We start from the raw sequence: 22708 nt of genomic DNA on the forward strand, positions 1-22708 counted from the left end.
GACATCTCTGTTCAGAAATTACTGAAAAAAAATATTTTGGCGTATGAATGAAAAATAAATGAATTTGACATGAATATTCACAAGATCATTTTCCACTCCTTCATATCTGTAACATGACACCAGAGTGAGGCTCCTGTCAGCCAGACACCTCCCTGTAACTCAACACTGAGTCAGCCCAGCACAGGTGCGATCCTAGGGGCCTGGATGGGGGATGCTCTTAGCGGGATCAGAGGCCCCAGAGCCTGGCAGCGCCCTTATCAGGAAGTGTGGGTATGTCTATGACATGGAAGCACCCTACAGGCTGGGGACATGTTTCAAATGTCCTGTTCTGGTCTGTTGCTACAGCTCAGTGCCTATGGCTTCTCAGGCAAAGGCCAAGAGGTATCTCACTGCAAAGAGTGCTTTCTTGCTGAAGGATGCTCTGATCTACATCAACCCACCTCACCTTTAATAACATCCTCCATCTACAAAACTACACATGTGCTAGTCTCCCTTCAGCGAGGGAGGTCTCCCTGGAAGAGAAGAGAAGAAAACTTTCCCTGCCCCTTCCCTGGGTCATCGTCTACAGCTGGGGTTCTTATCCATCAGCATACATTTGAGTCTCCTTCCTTTTTCTAAGAGAATAATGAGAAACTTCTAGAGCTGGGGCTTGGTGCAGGCTGGTGGTGCCTAACTGTCCTCAACTTTAGCGGGTGTGGAGCATGTGCAAGTCACAGGAGCAACAGCAAGTCACAGGAGCATTGAAGCACATACAAAGGAGCAAATATCTCTCTCCACCAAAAGGAACACATGAAGCCTTCATGCTGAGGTCCACAGCCTCTCATCCTCCATCTCAACATCAGTGCAATCATATTTAGGGCAAAATAATAACCTAGAAAGACTCATTACCTTTTAGAAAATTCTAGTTGAATTTCTTGACTCTAAAGCACCTTTAAGACAAAACTATCAGCCTTCCGTATTTCCAGGATGAACACTTATCAGCCCACGTCATTTTTTTTTTTTGTCTTTTTGCCTTTCTTGGGCCACTCCCACGGCATATGGAGGTTCCCAGACCAGGGGTCGAATCAGAGCTGTAGCTGCCAGCCTACACCAGAGCCACAGCAACGTGGGATCCGAGCCGCGTCTGCAACCTACACCACAGCTCACAGCCATGCTTGATCGTTAACCCACTGAGCAAGGGCAGGGATCGATCCCGCAACCTCATGGTTCCTAGTTGGATTCGTTAACCACTGCGCCACGATGGGAACTCCTCAGCTCATGCCATTGAATCATCTTTCTCCTCGATGTCCACGCAGGTCTCTCTCTCCTAATTTCCTGATTTAGTTCATATGATGGTGAATAATAATTGAATATCAACCTATATCTTCCTAGCTCAAGTTCCATGCTGGAATCTAGGAAAATGACAGCAAAGAAGCAGCTTCTACGTTCAAGAGTTCATGGTCTAAGAGGAGAAGGAGTTATGAGGAGGTCACTGTAACACAGCACTGCCAGTACCAGAAACAGAGGTGGGGGAGAGCCTCTGGGAGTGCTGGCAAGATCATGGCTACCTCTGCTGCAAGAGAGGGACCACACGGAGGTAAGGTATGTACAGAACTCCCGGTGCACCTGCTGTTATTATCTTGCCTCACTTTAACACACATAGGTGGTGACTATCACCCATTTAGAGATGGAGAATCTCAAGTACTCTATCTCTGAGCAGAGTCTTCAAGGTGAGTGAGAGCTGCCTGAGCAGGAAGAAGAGGGAGGGAAGTGATTCAAGAAAAGAAGAGGGCATGCACAAAGCTGTGAGAGAAATAAACAGGGTGGCACATTCAGTTTCCTGCCGAATTGACTCTGCTAATTGGGGGCGGGGCGGGGGGGAGAATGTTAGCAGATGAGGATGAGAAAGTTAAGGGCCAGGTAATGACACATGACCATCTTAGATGTCATGCTCAGGAATCTATTCTATAGGCTGGAGGGAAAAATGAGAGATGGTGTGATGGTGTCTTTGACCTTAGAATAAGTGTTTGTCTCCAGAGCCCACCTGGAAGCTTGATGGGGGGAAAGTGTCATCAGTGTTCAGCACAGGGCCTGGTACCTCACTGATGTGTTTTGAAGCAATGACTACATGGATCCTTGGATGGAGGGTTAATAGTGTTAATAGGAAGAATGGTGCGTCGTGAACAGATTTGCTTTTAAGAAAGAGAACTCGGAAGGGCATGCGAAGGACACACTTGGAGAGGCAAGACCTAGAGGCTGGAGTCATTTGTTTCCCACAAATGTTTGGGGTTCACCATTTCATTTTCAAAATCCATTGCATCACCTGCATAACTACCCCAAACACGTCCACATCTGGACTCTGTGGGACCACATGGAGGTAAAAGACGTACAGAACTCACGGTGCATACTACTTTGTTATTATCTTGCCTCGCATTATGGTTTAACACAAATGTGTGGTGACTATCACCCATTTAGAGGTGGAGAAACTCAAGTACTCTACTCAGTGGTTTGTATATTCATTGGCAATTGAGGTTCTCCTCATTACAGCATCACCCTCCATGCAGCACAGAAAACCTTCAGGCCCGCTAATACTATCTCAGCAGACCTCAAACAGACTTTCTAGCCAGATCATTGGTAATTTGACTATTCTCTGAATAGAAAATTCCAACAGGACTTCCTGTCAAGGCTCAGTGCTTAATGAATCCGACTGGGAACCATGAGGATGAAAGTTTGATCCCTGGCTTCGCTGAGTGGGTTAAGGATCCGGCATTGCCAGGAGCCATGGTGTGGGTCACAGACTCGGCTCGGATCCCTAGTTGCTGTGGCTCTGGTGTAGGCCAGCAGCTGTAGCTCCAATTAGACCCCTAGCCTGGAAACCTCCATATGCCGCACGTGCGGCCCCAGAAAAGACAAAAGACAAAAAGAAAAAAAAAAGAAAATTCCAACAAATACTTCTTCGCTAGGACTCCATGGTGCCATCAAGACTGTCAATGAAGCCTGCCTTCTATTGATGTTCACTTCCATTCACCCATGCCTAGCTTGGCTCCCTGCCTGCAGTGGTACCCAGTGTCTGGTCACCTGATGCTGGCTCAGTGTAGCTTAGTGAAGATCCAGAGCCCTTCATCAGGCAGTTGGATCTACAGAACCAAAGGGAACTGCATCTGTACAGGCAGTGGGCAGAGAATGTGGATTTCTGGTTGTGAAGATAAAACACATATATATCTTGCCTGTGTTTACTTACATCTGGTGTAGTCATGACTGTGAATTCAGATTACAAAAATACCAGAGCTTCTATTCTTTTTAAAGAGTGGTCAATTGTCCCATTTCGATTCCCACAATAGGAGACCTGTTCTGTAATCCGAACTGTTTAGAATGAGACCTGAGTTGCTAGAAAGAATGTTGCAAAATTCTTTTGTGCCCAGTCCATACCTGTGTGGGATCTTAAAAAGTATGGATGCCATTGCAGGAAAACACAGCCCAGATAGTGCTTGTGTCTTTTCCATAAAGACATTGCCAAATATAAAAAGCATACTGCACTAATCAGTGCCGAGCATTAGCAAAGACGAAGAACAATTAAGAAGCTTTCTCTGTATTGATTAAAGCCAGGTATTTGGTGACTCAGGGTCCACTGGATGTTCTCAGAATAAAGCACTCACTCATGTGAGCTAAATTAATTATTCCAGGGCATGAATTTACTATATAACAGATTGCCTCTTCCAGGAAACCTGACAACCAAGAGAGAACCAGTTTGACATATGAGGAAATGAAAAAAAAAATGTTTTTCAAAGGCACATCCAAGCACAACAACAGAACCATCTTTCTTGCAATATCAAAACTGAAATATATTCAAACCATTATAGATGCTTCATCATTCATGTGGTCTTGCCCATTTCATGATTTTCTACATCCTTTCTCTCCTTTAGATGCTTTGTTTCTACCTCATTTCCTAGCACCTAAAGCAATTGGGGTTTTTTTGTGGAAAGGCCACCTAAGAGATCACAACTCATGGTCAACAGTGTGATGAACCACAAGGCATCCAGGGGCCCAGGGCCACCACTGACTCTAGGTGGGGGCTGTTGACAAAGCCACAAGGGCAGGAAGACTGGTCCAAGGTCTCGACGATGGAGACCCCTGGCGGGCAGTGATGCGTGCAGGCAGAACCTGGTAGAGAGACAGCCATGCACCAACCCTGCAGGAGAACAAGCATCAAAATGCTCAAGGCCTTTTCTGGCCAGGAAACCAGGAGAGGAAGGCTCTAGGTTCTCGCCAGGTTGGCAGCCTCTCCACTGCAGGAAAGCACACCACAGTTTGTTACATCAAGATGAGGGTACCGTGACTCCTGTCGCTAAGCTCCCTGGTTTAACACCCTTGGGAAAGGAAGAGAAATTTGGTTTTAGGCATTTGTGTCCAGAGCTGGGAGGTTACTGTACACTGTTTCATGATCGATTTTCTGAAAGGTTTTTTGTTGTTATTGTGTTTTTTTTTTTTTTTTGGAGGCGGGGCATACCCGAGGCATATGGAGGTTCCCAGGCTAGGGGTCAAACTGGAGCTGTAGCTGCCGGCCTATCCCACAGTCACAGCAACGCAGGATTCGAGCCACGTCTGTGACCCACACACACAGCTCACGGCAATGCCAGATCCTTAACTCACTGATTGAGGCCAGGGAGCAAACCCGAATCCTCATGGATACTAGTTGGGTTGTTACTGCTGCACCACAACAGGAACTCCCTGAAAGTTTTTCTCATTAAAACAGAAAAGGTAATTCCCTCTCAGCAATTATACAATAGTTAATTTCTGCTTTATAATCTCGTTTTGCACCTTGGCCTACATTTTGCTAAAAAATAATTTTAGCCTCGTTGTTGCAATTCTCTTAGACGTGAGAGACTGGGTGAGGGAAATGCCGCTTTACATTGTAAGCTCAGGACCAAGAGCAATACAGTGATGACGTGAGCATCAAATTAAGTTGTTTTCAATACACGTGAAACACAGGCCAGCAGTGATATAATCATGTTTAGATAAAGAGAAAGACCAGTCAAGAAACAGTAAAAAATAAAAATAAAGTAATGGCAGAACCAGTATTATTCAGTTATGTGAAAATCTCCATTCTTCAAATCCATCTCAGAGAGTCAGTTCTTGATTCAGGAGCAAATTGTTACACTTTCATGAAATTTAAATTTAGCAGGAAAACACCTGATATTTTCCTGGTCTAGGAATTCCTGACCCCCGGTTCCCCCTCCTAAAATCTCTCTAATATTTAGACTCACGGAGAGGAGAAGGGACATGATTTGTCCTAAAGAACAACAAAAAAAGTATTGATTGTCTTTTTTAGGAAAACATCATTCTGAGAATGTAGTGAAAAGATTTTCAAAAGCTGGTTAAATAAAGCATTTATAGGACTTATTATGTATGGATCCATTTCTTCCTAAAAAATTTAACTTTTCTGTCTGTGTTTCACTTAACCTAAAATTAGTATCCCTTCAGCACAACTGATAAACAGAAGAAAAGATTCAGGAACATGTTAGGAATTGGGAGAGACTGAGAAGCTTTTTTTAAAAAAAAAAATCTATCCATGATCACCTCCGCAATAGGATATTTCACTTTATGAGGGTTTTTTGTTTGTTTGTTTTGCCTCCATCAAAATCAAGTATCTGGAGTTCCCATCGTAGCTCAGCTGTTAATGAACCCCACTAGCATCCATGGTGACGCGGGTTCAATCCCTGGCCTTGCTCAGTGGGCTAAGGATCCGGCGTTGCCGTGAGCTGTGGTGTATGTAGGTCACAGACGTGGCTCAGATCTGGCATTGCTATGGCTGTGGTGCAGGCTGGCATCTGCAGCTCCGATTAGACCCCTAGCCTGGGAACCTCTATGTGCCGCAGGTGTGGCCCTAAAAAGACAAAAAAAAAAAAATCAAGTATCTTTTGAGCCTACCTCAATAAAGATGCTTGGAAAGGACATACTTCAGAAGCCACCATAAACCTTTGGTGAGAAATGCCCTAATTTATATCATTTAATTCATTTGGTCTTAAATTAAAACCCATAAAATACATTTCACAAAGGGAAACAGGCTGTGGTAGTATTTATTATGATGGCTATTTTTAATTTTTGTCCTGTGTTTTTAAGGACTATTATGAAATATCTCATATGCTGCTTTTTGCATTTTTTTTTTTCTTTTTGCCATTTCTTGGGCCGCTCCAGCAGCTTATGGAGGTTCCCAGGCTAGGGGTCCAATCAGAGCTGTAGCCGCCGGCCTACGCCACAGCCACAGCAACTCGGGATCCGAGCCACATCTGCAACCTACACCACAGCTCACAGCAATGCCAGATCCTTAACCCCCTGAGCAAGGGCAGGGACCGAACCCGCAACCTCATGTTTCCTAGTTGGATTCGTTAACCACTGTGCCACGACGGGAACTCCTGCTTTTTGCATTCTTAACATAACTTAAAATACCTAATTACAAACTGTGTAACAGAACCATATAGGACTCATGTAATTGAGAACTCACAGGCTGCATAAATTATATTTCCCAGATAGACCAAAATACACGGTGCAATCGATCTCAGTCTGCAGAGCAAATACAGACAAAAACAGAGATTAAAAATCATATTCTAAATGTTGTTCTACCTCTAAGAAGCCAGGGTGAGAAGATACATTTTTGAACATTATGGATTGTATAAGTTTGCAATTTCAGTTAGTGAAAAATATGAAATATCCAAACTCAGGGACTCTGTTTTAAAGGGTTTTGCCCACCCCTGTTGGAGTGACTTTTCCCCAGGGACAGTCTCGCTCCTGAGCTCAGTTCAGAGGATGTTTATCTCCAAATCCCGAAATGTGGGGTTGGGGTAACTTTTCTTTTTTTCAACAACAGCTTTAATTTGACATCTTCACAATGGCAAACCATCTCAAAGGAACCTTCCACTCCCCCTTTATGGAATCTTTCCTTCCTTTCTGACCTTCTTGCTCTCAAAGAAAGGCTCTTTATAAACTCATGATTACCACTGATTGTGGCAATAATGCATGTCAGTTCTCTATTTTCCCCATTGTTTCATGCCCTCATTTTTTCTTTTACTTTATCAAAGGGAAGAAAACATGTTTGAACCAGTCTTCAAATATCCAAATAGCAAAAATGAATGGTGCACGCTATGGAACAAAGCTAACAGAGATACAAGTCATATGTGTTATCTTAAATTTCCCAGTAGTCATGGTTGAAACTGCAGAGAAGCTGGTGACGTGAACTTCCATAATATATGTATTTAACCCAATTGACCTAATATATTATTTCAATATGCAAGCAAAGTACTATCAAAACATTAATGAGCTATTCTATATTGAGCTCCCTACTCAATCTTAAAAATCTGGTGTACCTTTTAAACTGAGAGGCCCCACCTCAGTTTAGACTGGCCATACTCTAAGTGTTCAAACACCACCAGTGGCCAATGGCCATCATACTGGACAGCACCCAGGGGAAAAAGTAACAGCTGACCCATGTTGTCCTTCCTTCAAAAAACCAAGCAAACGCTGGAGTTGACCTGCTGCATCTATCTCACGCCAAGTTTAAACCATAAGCATCAATGAAAATACCTTCACAAAACATTTACACCACGCTGGGAAAATTCTGTATAATCTCATATATAGACTCGGAAAAAAGGAAAGTCACAGAAACAGAGAGTAGATTGCTGACTGCCAGGGGCTGGGGGTGGGGTGTATGGGAAGGAGGTAATAGTGGTCACAAGCTACAAAGTTCCAGCTGTAAGATGAATAAGTCCTGGCATCTGATGGACAGCATGGTGGTGACTGGACAATCCATGATGAGACAGTGCATTCGATAGTAGAGGCAGCTAACAATACTGAGTTGTATACTTGGAAGTGCTTTAAGAGAATAAGTCTTGAAAGTCCTTACTCTCACAAAGCAGGTCAACTCTTTAAGGCAATGAGTGTGAGCTAACTTTACTGTGATGATCATTTGGCAACATACACCTAGTACCTAATCCTCACGTTTTACATCTGTTAACTCACTCAATGATGAGTGCCAATTACATCTCAATCAAGTAAGAAACAAACAAAAGGTTTATAATTTCCAGCTCCTCCCTGCTCATTCTAGTCTCGCTCTGCAGGTGAGGCAAAACTACACCAACGAAAATAAAAGATGTGGGAATTATCCTAAAAAAAAAATCATAACACGGTTTGTTTCTATTTTCACTTGTTTCCTGAATGTGTCCAGAAAATTAATGGAGATAATGGTTTGATTTTCTATTATTTAATAAGTTCTGCCTCATTTTACTACCTTCCTCCCAGACCCCCACGCCAAACCCTGCTCCACTGAGTGTTTGAGGTAGTCACATAAGATTTGAAAGAGGTCTGCCCTCACTGACATAGAGAACAGACTTGTGGTTGCCAAGGGGAAGCGGGAAGGGAGTGGGATGGACCTGGAGTTTGCAGTTAGTAGATGTATAGCACGGGGAACTATATCCAATCTCCTGGGATAGACCATGACGGAAGAAAGGGTATATATTATATATATACCTATATATATCTACACACACACACACACACACACAGGTCACTTTGCTGTGCAACAGAAAATGGTACAACACTGTAAATCAAGTATATGTTAAAATAAAATAAAATAAAATAAAGAGGTCCATCTTGACCATCCAGAGCTATCAAGGCATACACGATTATCAAAAATAAAGCTTTTATTTGCCAAGGCAACATAAGGTACAATGAGACAGTGAACAGAGCAGGAGACACAGGGCTGAGATGGCAGGCTGTGTTGTGGTCCCCTCTCTCCTTCCCTCCAAACTCTACCTTCCTTCTGTTCGTGATGCAAAGGGTTGATGTAAACAGGATGCTCTGACTCTGAGAGCCTGGCATGGCAAGGGATTGACCCAGCACAACAGCCACGCATGCTCAGAGCCTTCTCACGCCTCACCTCCCCCCACTACAGGAGTTCCCATCACAAAGGCCGTGAGCTGCTCTTGGGAAAAGAGACCCCTGGCTGGGAGTAACTAGGGGTCTTACATCCCGAGGTTCTTCCTGAAAACAGGTTCACTAGGAGTTCCCGTGGTGGCTCAGCAGTTGAGGAACCCGACTAGCATCAATAAGGACGCGGGTTCGACCCCTGGCCTCACTCAGTAGGTTAAGGATCCTGGTGTAGGTTGCAGATGCGGCTTGGATCCTGCACTGCTGTGGCTGTGGTGTAAGGTTTGCCCAAGGTAGGCTGCGGCCAACATCCTTCCAAAGAAACGAAGAGGCTGGAATCCTGCCAGTGCTTTCCTACTGACAAGGCTGACCACACTTGGAATCCAGGCCTGCTTTCTGCTCTACAGAAAGATGTTTCTTTCTCATCAGACTTTTGTATGAACTACCTGATCAGTAAATAATCTCCTTCTAGGACTGACTGTCCAAGAGCCTACCCAAGACAAAGTTGAAGTACAAGGGGCTGCGGGATCTGAAAAGCATTAGGAAGAGGAAGGGAGCAGGCGAGGAGGATGGAAAAGGGGGAAAGAGGGGAGGACAAACTTGGGGCAGCCCAGGTTTCACGTTCCACGCTATTGTACAAATTGAGAGAGAGCTGCTTTCACCATTTCCTCGGCTCCCCGGCTGCCTAACCCCTCTGCTGATCTTCCTGTCCCTGTAGCTCCTGCTTCTCATATCCCAACAAGGGCATCTACTGAGCATGCTCAGAAGTAATGTGCCTTCCCGTCCATTGACCAACAACACCTGCCTTGAAATAAACAGTAAAAGAAGGTGCCATCAGCCTGAAGGATGATAGGAATTTCTACATGCTCATTACAAGTTAAACATAGGAAAAAAAAATTAGGAGTTCTATAAAAGAGATGTACATGGACATGCGAGTTTGATTATATCATTATACCAGATCCCCTGGACCAGCATCCCCAGGTAAGGACAGTAAGGGGACAATGTCCCCTCCAGTGTGGAAGGGCACACAAGGCACCTTCCATGGGGAGTGGGGGCGGGGTGGGGGGGTGGTGGCGGGAAGCACAGCTGTGATGTAGCCCATACAGCTACCTCATGCACGGTCAGGTTTTAGAAAACAGGGTGTGACTTCTGAGAGCAAACACACTCTGATGTAAATCTGTCCCTTTCTTTGGTCTCCCAGGATTCCTGGGATGTGTGGTAAAATGCGAAAGTGTTCAGATCTCCTGGAGTATGTTGCTGAATGGTTTACAGTATTTTAGTGCATTGTGTGCCACAATGTTCATTTAAATGTCATTAAGCAATTTTCTGTGCTCTGATAGTATGATGGAATGTTGTACCATCAATGTTCACTTTAAGGTGGAGGACAGGAGTTCCTGCTGTGGCGCAGTGGAAACGAATCTGACTAGGAACCAGGAGGTCGCAGGTTCAATTCTTGGCCTCGCTCAGTGGGTTAAGGATCTGGCGTTGCCACGAGCTATGGTGTAGGTCTCAGACACGGCTCAGATCTGGCATTGATGTGGCTGCGGCGTAGGCCAGCAGCTGAAGCTCCAATTGGACCCCTAGTCTGGAACCTCCATATGCTGTGGGTGCGGCCCTAAAAAGCAAAAATAAATAAATAAATAAATAAAGTCGAGGACAAAGGTGATGTGTTTCATCCACCGAAAAACCACAGCAGGGAATTGCCTGTGCTGTTTACCAGGAATATGTGGCCCGATTCATCCCTGATGTCCTAACTCCTGGAGCAAGGAAGCCCATGATCCCGTCTTCACAGGAGGTCGGGGATGTGACACACAAAGACGTCCAAGCTCTGTGGACTCTGAGTCCCCAGACGTCTCTAAGCAGAGACACACGAGTACTCCATCCCTACCCAATACTTCTTCCCACCCCAGTTTCTGCCTCTGAACATCAGGCAAATTGACAAACATATTTAGATAACTCTGCAGGTGTTCTAGAACTTATACATAGGCACATGGTCGAAACACACTCAAGCTTCTTAAATCAACCACTGCAGCAGGAAAACTCAACCCAGAGCCCTAGCTCCATGGTCTTTGCAGAGACCTTGCCACCGGCTGATCAGACACTTTCAAAGACACCAGTCAGAGAACAGTGAGGAAACTGGGAAGTCATACAAATGATGTGAATAGCGACTGGGAAGACACAGAACATTTCATTACTGGGTCAGGCTGGGTTAATACGGTGCTTCATTTAGGTTCCCTGGGATACGGAAAACCACACCACCTTCTAATGCATGGCTGTCGTTACCAGGGCTTCCACTCCCCCGTGCAGAGGGGCATGGCTTCCTTCACCACAAACCCATCAGCTTTTGTAATAAAATGGTGATATGGAGTGGAAAACAAAATGGTTCTTTGTCAAAGCATCACTGAAATAAAGGTGCAAGAGAAAACTTCAAGAAGTAGACCTATATTTATAACACCAAAACTCTGACTATATACGGCAGGCCCCAGGAGAGCCTCACATGCACTAAGCTGTAAGTATTTATCAAAATAAAAAACCTTTTTTTTTTTTTAGGGCCACACCTGTGGCATATGGAGGTTCCCATGCTATGGGTAGACTCACAGCTGTAGCTGCCAGCCTATGCCACAGCCACAGCAATGCCAGAACTGAGCTGCATCTGCGACCCTACACCACAGCTCATGGCAACGCTGGGATCCTTACTGAGCGAGGCTAGGGATGGAACCTACATCCTCATGGATACTAGTCAGGTTCATTAACTTTGGAGCCACAACGGGAACTCCAAAATATAAACTTTTAAAGGCCCTTCATCACTGAGCATTTCTCACTGGCCCTATACAAGGTGTGACCATAATTTAATGGGCTTATTTTTGGAAGCCATTAAACATCCACACCCAACAAGTGGCCTCCTTCACAGTGACCCTCCAAAAGCTAAAATTGGATCCAAACGCTACTGTTCTTCAGCCACTTGTAGACCTTTTAGAGAACAGCCTTCCTTTGGTGGGTGGGGCCTACGCCCAAGGCCTGTGGAAGTTCCCCAGGCCAGGGACTGAACCTGAGCTGCAGCATCGACCCAAACCACAGTGGGGACAACACTGGATCCTTAAGCCCCTGTGCCAGAGAACTCCGAGAACGCCCTTCCAAATCAAATAGGGAATGACACACTAATTGTGTCTTTAATAAATAAACATTTTGCTTCACCTGTTTCTTGCTTTATGACCATGCCTCCTTCTTTAAAAAGCTAAACTCAAGTTCCATGATGTCATGCCTTAGTCACTGAATGGTGCTTTCAATGATGCAAAGCTAGGATTTCAGGTTAAATTGATCCTACAAAGTGAAGGTTTTCTACTTCTAACATTGTTCACATGAATACACATAGGCAATTCCAGAATGCCGGGCACAGGCTGGGCGGTGCAACCTCGCTGCAGTGAGATAGTTGCCCTGACAACACCGAATGGGTCTCAAACTCAGAAAATTCTTGGCACCTGACCATCAATCCCAACACTGTACTGTCATATTTCACAAGACCCCAGACGTCACTTTTAAGTAGTTTTCCAATGTTCGCACCGGATCATGTTAGTGTGTGTCTGGCTGATGCACCCTTTCAGTTCTTTGAAACAAAGAGTAATGAAAATCTACTTTTAACTTTTCTTAAGAGCATGTCAAGAATTCCTACCCTTTCACATAACGTATTCAACATTCACATGTCCCTTGAGAAGGCATGAATTCCATGAAAGGCCATCGAGGGCTTTCAGCCAAGCTCAGGTACTCACGCCATGATTCCCGACAGGTGGAACATCTCAGCTGTGATGTAGGACAAGTAGCTGTACAGAAAGACGAAGAGCGGCTCAATCACGCGGACGTTGTGTGTGAAGCGAGTGGTAAACGCCGCGATGAAGCCCAGGAAGACACCGATCATCACTCCACCGATGCCCACGACAAAGAAGTTGGTGATCCCAGCAAACACGTCAATTGTCTCAATGGTTTTCATCTGGCAGAAAGACTTGAACAGGTTGTACAGGACCTGGGGGAGAAACGAGTACACGTCAGGACCCGCTGATTCCCCCATCATCGTCACAGCCATAGGAATCCACCTGCGTCCTGAGGAGGATGTGTCTTCTGTGCCCCTGAGCAGACCACCAGTGGCAGGGATCAGGGCATCACTTTATCTCACATTTGAGCAGCGCAGGAGCTCCCGTGTGGCTCAGAGGGTAAAGGACCTGACATTGTCTTGTGGAGGATGCAGGTTCCATCCCTGGCCTCACTCAGTGGGTTAAGCATCCCGAGTTGCCACCAGCTGCAGTGTAGGTTGCAGCTGCAGCTCAGATGCGATGTTGCTATGGCTGTGGCATAGGCCAGGAGCTGCTGCTCTGATTTGACCCCTGGCCTGGGGACTTCCTTCCATATGACACAGGTACAGCAGTAAAACGAAGAGAGGGGAGGGAAGGGGGTAGGGGAGGGGAGAGGAGAAAAACAGTGCATTTAAGTAGCTTTAAACACAAAGCTTTGATGGACGTGTGAGTTCAGGAAAATTATTTCTACACATAAGAGAGATTTCGAATGTATATAACTTATTCCCAAAACATTTTCTAGATCCAGCCTCAAAGATTATTTTAAAAGGCTCGGCTGCCCTCCAGCACAACCCGATTGTGTAATCAAGGCTGGGGAAGGAGTATGTCACAGAGGAAGCTTGTCAGTCTTAGCTGTGGATTTAGTGACCTTTAAGGCCCTGTTGGTCATACCATGACCTGTCCATCGGTACAGGTGTCCTGTCCATCGGTACAGGTCTTCTCCGGGGGTGGGGGTGCTTCTTCCTTCTGAGACCCCCTCCTCACCCCACCCACACATGCACCTCTGGTGAAACACAAGACCTGGTGAGACTTTCTTAAAGCAAAGAGGCAGCAACTCACATGTGTGTATATATGTTTGTGGGTATACCTGCTGTATCTTCATACATATTTATGCCTCTAAAATGACAAGACTGCACTTTTGCTTGGTTCCTGAAAAATATACACGATCTTCACCTCAAGTCCTCATAAATGTCAGGCATTCACACCTGAGGGGCAGGACGCTTTCAAACACGTTTCCGAGGACCACCGAGCACCCGACATGGGAAGTGGTGGCTCACTCCTGGACCACTTCTTTTTTGCACAAGACCAGCAAGGGAGATGCCAGTCGGGCACGTCTCCTGCTTCTTTTCATTGTGAGGTTTGCAGCTGGAACCTCCAGGAAAGCCTTCTGATGGGGCGCTGGGATGAAGGCCTCTCAGAGCACAGCCCGGGATACACCCACCTGGGGGGTGGGGTCTGAGCAACTCGAAACGGAAGCCCTCTGTTCACGGGGAACACAAAACATTGAGGGCGACACCAGGATCCAGGTCTCCTGACCTTCCATGTCAGTTCAGTTTCAACCAGGAGAATGAGTCAGAGACTCTGCTAACCAGAGCGTGCCCTGGCAAAAAGCCATTTCATCTTCTCAACCTCACTTATGGTCCTTTATAGCCTACACGTTACAGATTTCGGGTAACTTTTTCCTCTTTTCTACTGGATCATAAACTCCGTGTAGCTAAGGATCACGCTGTGTTATGGTTTGCTTCTTCCACGTTGCCTAGTAGATGACAATAAACATCTATTCATTTTGGAAAAACAAAAAACAGTGGATTATAACTTAGAAATCAGTGGGCTTTTCCCTTGCCCTGATTGTTGATGGAACAGTCAAGGCCATGGAGTACTGGACCACCAAGAAATGACCTGAGTGAGAAAAGAAAAAAGCAGCTTACAAGCCCAAGGACTTAAATATCTTGAAGGATCGTCATTTGCCAGAAAAGAACTAGTGTCAAGTAGCACCACTTCCTACTTTCCCCCAGAGCCGGCTGAACACATCAGATTTCATCAGCATCAACAGGCCACAATTGCTTCCTGAGAGCAGATCAGAGATGTGCTATATTTACCCCTGGCCTCCTAACAGCCGAGGCCAAAAGGTGACAGTCACCTGCTGCCTGGGGAGAGAGACAGACTTCCCAGTGCAAGCCCTGCCCAGACAGTCTGCCTGGGCCACTCTGGCTCTGGGCTCTGCCCCCAGACTCCCATCGCCCAGCTACAACCTGGACCAGCAAGTCTCATCACCCCCTCCTCTAACGCCCCTAAAGACTCGCTTCCTTTAAACATCACCATTGGGAGTTCCCCGGTGGTCTAGTGGCTCACTGCTGTGGCCCGGGTTCAATCCCTGGTCTGGGATCTGAGATCCCACATCAAGCTGTTTCATGCTGCAGCCAAAAATAAACAAATAAATACTGTGGTTCCATTCCTCACTCTCAAATTTAAAATCTTTGGCTGCCTGACTTGGGGAAGGCAGCTCGATACACCTGATACTTTTTTTTTTTTTAATGCTTTACAACACCCTTCAGTTTAGGAGAGAGTCTCATCATCAAGTCACAAAACACACCATATTTACTCATCACTGCCCCTGGCTTCCCCTGGCAGAAACCCAGCCCCTAAGCAGAGGGAAACTTTATCTCCCATGGCTCAGCTGTTCCTCTCCAGCTTCCCTAGGCTCCAACAGCCCTTGCTAATCGCCTTCCCTCTGCCCTCCTGCAACACAGATGATCATCCAAACCACTCAGCATTTGGTGGTGTGCTGTCTGGTGTCATTGGTGCTGCCTCTTGAATGACAACCTCATTTCCTTGGAAAAATTAGAAATTACTTCTTCAGGAAAAACTCTAATTCAAAAAGATATATGCACCCCAATATTCACTGAAGCACTATTTACTGTAGCTGAGACATGGAAGCAACCTAAACATCCATCAACAGAGGGATCGCTAAAGATGATGTGGTACATATACACTCAATGGAATATTACTCAGCCATAAAAAGGAATGAAATAATGCCATTTATATCAACATGGACGAAAATAGAGATTATCATACTAAGTGAAGTAAATGAGAAAGAGAAACACAAATACCATATGATATTGCTTATGTGTGGAATCTAAAATATGATATAAACGAACCTATCTATAGAACAGAAACAGACTCAGAGACATACAGAACAGACTTGTGGTTGCCAAGGGGGTGGGGTGGGAGTGAAGGATGAAGTGAGAGGTTGGGGTTAGTAGATGTGAGGTATTATATACTGAATGAATAAACAACAAGGTCCGACAATATAGCACAGGGAAGCATGTTCAGTATCCTTTGATAAACCATCGTGGAAAAGAATATTTTTAAAAAGAATATATATATTTATGTATTTCATACTATATACAAATATCTATAAATTATATTTTATAAATATATAAATTTTATTTAAAATTATATATTTTGTAAAAATTTTAAGATTATAAAATACAAAATTTATAAAATTATATATTTTGTAATATGTATTTATAAATATATATATAAATAAAACTGAATCACTTTTCTGTGTAGCAGAAATTAACACAACACTATAAATCAACTATACTTCAATAAAAAAAATAAATACACCACTGTCCCATTCCTGCGACATTCCTCAAGCACAGAACCCATGCCACCTTCTCCTCCTGTCTCATCCCCCACCTCACCCAACCCAGCACACTTCTGAGGCCTCTACAAGAAGCCCAGGTACTTACTCGTCCTAAAGAACAACTTTCTATATCCAAATCTTTCCCAAGTCATTTCCCTGGCAACTCAACCCATCACATCTATCAAGGCACTTTCTGTGTTTAATATTCCTTGTTTAGGTCTTGCAAAGAGTCCAGCTGAGTCACAGGCTCTTCCCTTTCAGCACACTAGCAGAAACTCCAATTTGATCATTCTACTGCTTCGGATGCCGGGGCCACATTCTGAGGAAATATCTTAGGTAGAAACGTTGCCTTGACAACCAGAAAGCTTTCCATAACCTCTCACCTGCTGCACACTGAACCTGATACTTACTGATCAGCACAAGATAAAATTCTTTTAGTTACAACTGGCTATAACCCCATGGTTAGTTCATTCCAGGTAAATCCTTTAAGTTTACCACCAGGGAATCTACATCAAAAGGCTGTGGAAGTTATAATTTATATATAGCATATGTATATGTATTATGGGTGCAGCTATAATTACGTCTTTAGTTGATCTGTGCAAAGTTGACCTCAACTTGACAACAGTATTTTTAGAAAACTGAAAAGTCAGAGGTGCCTGTTTGCTTAATTCTATAATGGGTTAATGTGACAGCTGAGTACTTTCAAATACTTCTACTCATTATTATTATTTTTAAAAGACTTGCATACATTACAATTAGATATTAGCTGTTTTGTCCTTGGATATAAAATGTGCAAGAATGCAGTGAAACCACGTGGTGCAAGGATACAGACAATACAGAGTTCTTTTTCAGAACAGCTCTGTTGCAGAAAAATAGTTTTCACGTCACATTTTCTGATACGAAACACAAAGGACAATTACTTTTGCATAGGGAATTTTAAATCTGTTCTGCTATTTGCAAAAGCAATATTAAGTACCAACTGGTCCCTGGGTACCCTCCAGCTTCCTGAGTTACATTCCATGACACAGGACAAAATACCTGGGCCATTTGTGAACCAGCTCTCCTTAACCAAGCCTAATTAGGGTAGATTGAGGAAATTCTTTAAGTGTTCTTGGAAAATGTGCTACAATATTCAGTGGTTGCATTCATGTGTCGCAGAAATGATACTGGAAATTAATGTGTGAGCCCAACTCATTCGATTGTCAACTGTTATGGAAATAGCAGGACTTCTCAGATGACTGAGAACCTGAACATCTTTGCCTCATGCAAGAATTTTGAAGGATTTTCCTAAAATATTTTGTAAAAGGGAAAGCACAAAAGTCCTATTAAAAACCTCACCTTTATTATTATTTTTTGAATCTCACTTCTCCAGTTAATTGCAATCTGCCATGGTCCCGGATAATCAAACAAAGAGTTGGACTTCAATTTACAGATTATCAATTTCTCACTGCTGCGAGACATTTTTATGGTAGGTTTTCTCCCCTTCAAATTTTCTAAGCATAATACTGAGTTTACCATGATTTGGGGAGGGAGTTAATTGCACCGACCTACAATTCCACTCATCCTTCAGACTACATTTTTAACCTGACTTTTTCTCTGTTTAATCCCTACCTTCCTTTCCACTGTATGCAGCATGGTCTATGTTTTTCGTACCTTCCCCTAATCCATGAGTTCCTTAATCCTCTGCTAGAGATAAGACTAGATGAATGAATCAGAGAATGTGCTATAAAACATCTCTAATTCTATTCTTTGAGGGCACCCAAGAAGAAGGAAAAATTACATATTTTTTTCTTTTTAGGACCGCACCTACCTCACATGGAAGTTTCCAGGCTAGAAGTCGAATCAGAGCTACAGCTGCCGGCCTACACCACAGCCACAGCAATGCACCAGATCTGAGCAGGGTCTGCGACCTACACCACAGCTCATAGCAACACCGGATCCCTAACCCACGGAGCGAGGCCAGGGATTGAACCCGCATGCTCATGGATACTAGCTGGGTTCTTAACCCACTGATCACAATGGGAACTTCCAAAACTATAATTTCTGACACCATTGCTCCAATCATTCCTAACACCTGGCCAATTCAGCCCACAATTCAGCCAGTGCCATGAAGGAGATACATGGTGGTTGATGCTTTGGTGTGAGGTGGGCAAAGCCCCCGCCCGATATCTGTCGGGGTGGCTTTGAGGGGCGGTGGTTTTCAGCCCTGGGTAAATAATCTACTAACAGTGGCCCTTTCATCTGAAAGCATGTCATTCCTTCTGACTTAGAGGCTTTGTCCTTACAGCAAGGGCTGCCAGCTCTAAGAGCAGCTATACCCTTTCTACGTCCTTGCCTCCTTCCTGCTCTGGAAGGGCAGGCCCTCAAGCTGGCCCACTACCTGTTCTAGGTCAGCTCTCCCTCTCTGCCCATCAGACCACATTTGATGGCTTCGTGCCTCTTGGCAGGAAGCAGAGCATATGTCTCTGGAAGGCCTGGGTCTTTGCACACTTTAAACCATGCTCTAGATCGGGATGTGTGTACACGCATAACTGAATCACCTTGCTGTACAGCAGAAATTAATGCAAGCTTGTGAATCAACTCTGCTACAAGAACATAAAAAATAAATTAAAAAAAATTAAAAGCCCAGTAGTTTAGCCAGAGAGTTTGCTGAGCTCTGACTCTTGACACAATCAAAGAATGGATGAGGTGAATGAATGAGAAACCTCAGAAAAGGGACAGCAGTGTAAAGACACAGCAGGTCCTTCTGAAACTGACCTGACACTGCCACCCTGCCCTAGAAGGAATGCAGCAGGGTGTTACTATTTAACTATAAAGTTTCCTATACCTTAAATATAGAAATATAGATGCAAGCTTGCCACAATGAAAGTTTCACAGTCTCCTTCAACCAAGGTAAAGATATATATAGCAAACATTAGTCACAATGGAAAACGTGATGCCTCCAGAAATTAGAATGAGTTATAAAACACCTTCATTGTTACGGCAGTTTCCCTGTTGAAATTTAATACTGGTGAGTTAATGACTAATCACTGTTAATGAATAATGGAATAAATGAAGTGGATTTTGTTACTTAAGTAACTTCGTTGTCTTAAAATAGCTCTTAGCTCTTCTAAAAAAAATGGGATTTCATTGCCAGTAACCCATTTTTTTTAATGTAGTCATATCCACATGGGGTTAATGGACATCCTTATAGATGATATTTATTCAGTTCAGGGACCTGAACACAGGCCAACAGCCTGTGGTGGTTTCTATGCTGACTTTTATTTTATTTATTATTATTATTTTTTATGGCTGCACCCTTGGCATATGAACGTTCCCAGGCCAGGGGCTGAATCAGAACTGTAGCTGCAACCAATACCACAGCTACTGCGGCAGCAATGCTGGATTCTTTAACTCGCTGCACTGGGCCAGGGATTGAACTCTCCACAGTGACCTGAGCTGCTGCAAGTCAGATTCTTAACCCATTATGGGAACTCCCCTATGTTGACTTTTTAATGAATAAGGAATAACCTTTTAATTACAGGGACTAATGGAGGGAACAATATAAAGTACTTTAGTTAAATACACTTTACTTGATATTTCCCTCAATTTTCTTATCCACGAAATGTTAAGAACACATATATCATAGACTGTGGCAAAAAATCCGAACACAAGGGAGTTCCCATTATGGCTCAGCAGAAATGAATCTGACTAGGATCCATGAGGATGTAGGTTTGAATCCTGGCCTCGCTCAGTGGGTTAAGAATCCGGCATTACTGTGAGCTGTGGTGTAGGTCACAGATGCAGCTCGGAACCCATGTTGCTGTGGCTGTGGTGTAGGCTGGCCTACAGCTCTATTTGACCCCTAGCCTGGGAACCTCCATATGCTGCGGGTGTGGCCCTAAAAAGACAAAAAAAAAAAAAAAATACGAGTACAAGGTAAACATTCACAAAAGGTGGATGGCTATCATTCCCATCACCACCACTATGCAGAATCCTGGTTATTGTAAAACAGCATCACCGATGCTCCCTGACTAGTTAACCAATGTAGGGTCACTTGAGCATCCTTGACAGGTGGAGGAGGGCTGCGCATTCCTCTGATGAAGGGAGCAGCTTCTTACCTGAGATCAGGAGGCAGGCAATTCCTGCCAAGGGCAAGCTCACAGCAGCCTCAGATTCTAATTATGTGTCAAGTGGTGAGGATTAAAAATAATTTTCTTTTTCTGAATAAAAATCCACTTATGGGAAAATGGCGAGGACTCAGAATCTGCTGGCTGAGTCGAAACAGGAAGTGAGTGGCATGATGAAAAATCTTCCTCAAACCAGGAAATAAAAAAATACACCATCCCTAGAGGGAGAATGGCAGTATCATAGCACTTGCCTTATTCATGTCAGAGACTGAGATCATCATTTCTGATCAAAGACCCTCACTAATGAAGCTGCTAGAGAGGTGACCAGGTCACAGTTCCACATGATGCTCCTCTGGCAGCAGCAGAGCTATGCAAGAGGGACCAGCCATGCAGCTGGCATGATCCAGGCAAAATGAAGAGGAGGGCCCATTGTAGAATTATAAATACATGACAAATAAATTTGCTGGGCCTTTTAAGAAATCGAGAAAAGAGCGTTACACCTGGCATTGCCCTTGGCAGTTCAGGGCTGGGGACCATGCACAGGTGCATGCTCTGCTCGCAGGGTCTCCCCCTGGCCTCGGTGGGGGTAGCCCCATCCCTGGAGGTGATGTTGCATGAATGTGTTACTCACCACTGTCACGGCGTCGTTCAGCAGGGACTCCCCAAAGACCAGGATGTAGAGCTGCTCATTGACGTGGATGTTCTCGAAGACGGCGAGCACGGCCACCGGGTCCACTGCGGAGATTAAGCTGCCGAAGAGCAGATTCTCCAGCAAAGTGATGTCGCTCAGGCCAAAGGCTTCAATCTGGCAGATCCCGAACAGAGACACCCCGATGCCGATGGAATTCCAGAGCGTCCCCACCACGGCGTACCAGAAGATGGTGCCAATGTTTTCAAAGAATGGGCGGGTAGGCATGAAATAGCCCGCATCCAGCACAATGGGGGGGAGGAGGTACAGGAAGAACACATCTGTCTTCATGGCCGGGGGGGACTTCTCATCCACCCCAAAAATAATCCCCCCAAGCAGCAGGCCAACCATGATGAGAAGGCAGCTCTCAGGGACTATGGTGGGCAACTTGTGATACAGATGGAAGCCTGGCAAAGGACAAACAGACACAAACCTTAGGTTATGTAGGAATGAGGGAGAAGGCAAACTGATTCTCTCTGACAAATCCAATAGGTCCAGTTTCAAAATCTCCCAGGTCAGCATAATTGGCTCTCAACTGGCTTTAAAGATTAGGAAGCAAAAGTCAGAGATTCCCCTTGAAACTATTCACAGAGCGGATTCAGGTACACTTTTGGATTTAAATCAGAAGTAGTGGGAGTCCCTGTTGTGGGCAGGCAGAAACGAATCTCACTAGCATCCATGAGGACGCAGATTCGATCCCGGGCCTTGCTCAGTGGGTTAAGGATCTGGCATAGCTGTGAGCTGTGGTGTAGGTTGAAGATGAGGCTCAGATCCTTGTTGCTGCAGCTGTGGCCGGCAACTGTAGCTCTGACTGGACCTCTAGCCTGGGAACCTCCATATGCGGTGGGTGCAGCCCTAAAAAGACCAAAAAAGAAAGAAGTAGAATGCTACAGAAACACAGTATCTAAAGAGTTGGCTTTCATCTAAATTCCAATTAAGTGTTCTTAAACAAGACAAGGCAATTTTATACTTGAAGCAAGATCTTGAGTCTCAGCACATTTTCAGATGTCACATCTCGTTTCATACTCATAAAAAACCCTAAGGAGGGAGTTCCCCCATGGCTCAGCAGGTTAAGGATCAGGCATTGTCATGCAGTGACCCAGGCCGCTGCTGTGGCTCAGGTTTGATCCCCAGCCCAGGAACTTCCATATGCCACCACTACAGGAGTGGCCAAAAACAAAATAAAAGATAAATAAAATAAATTAAAAAAATCAAAACTCTCAGGAGTAAGCAAGACAGTAATTTTCACCTCTTTTTTTTTTTTGTCTTTTGTCTTTTGAGGGCTGCACCCGCAGTATATGGAGGTTCCCAGGCTAGGGGTCTAATTGGAGCTACAGCTGCCGGCCTACACCACAGCCACAGCAACTTGGGATCCTAGACACATCTGTGACCTACACCACAGCTCACAGCAACACCAGATCCTTAACCTACTGAGTGAGGCCAGGGATTGAACCTGCGTCCTCCTGGATGCTAGTCAGATGCGTTTCTGCTGAGCCATGACGGGAACTCCCAGAGATAA

The 22708-nt window shown here is 44.6% G+C and overlaps 1 protein-coding gene across 2 annotated transcripts in view; it reads right to left on the bottom strand.

Moving 5' to 3' along the window:
• Nucleotides 1–22708, bottom strand: part of SLC9A2 (solute carrier family 9 member A2) — a 96242-nt gene that overhangs the window by 34540 nt on the left and 38994 nt on the right. For both annotated transcript variants that reach the window (XM_047781329.1, XM_047781330.1), the window contains 2 exons: nt 21133–21596; nt 12666–12916 (listed from right to left, as the gene is read on the bottom strand). In XM_047781329.1, coding sequence (XP_047637285.1) covers nt 12666–12916; nt 21133–21596 — 715 coding nt within the window. The remainder of the gene's footprint in view (nt 1–12665; nt 12917–21132; nt 21597–22708) is intronic.

The sequence above is a fragment of the Phacochoerus africanus genome, chromosome 5 (assembly GCF_016906955.1).
Source record: "Phacochoerus africanus isolate WHEZ1 chromosome 5, ROS_Pafr_v1, whole genome shotgun sequence".
NCBI classification, from domain to species: domain Eukaryota; kingdom Metazoa; phylum Chordata; class Mammalia; order Artiodactyla; family Suidae; genus Phacochoerus; species Phacochoerus africanus.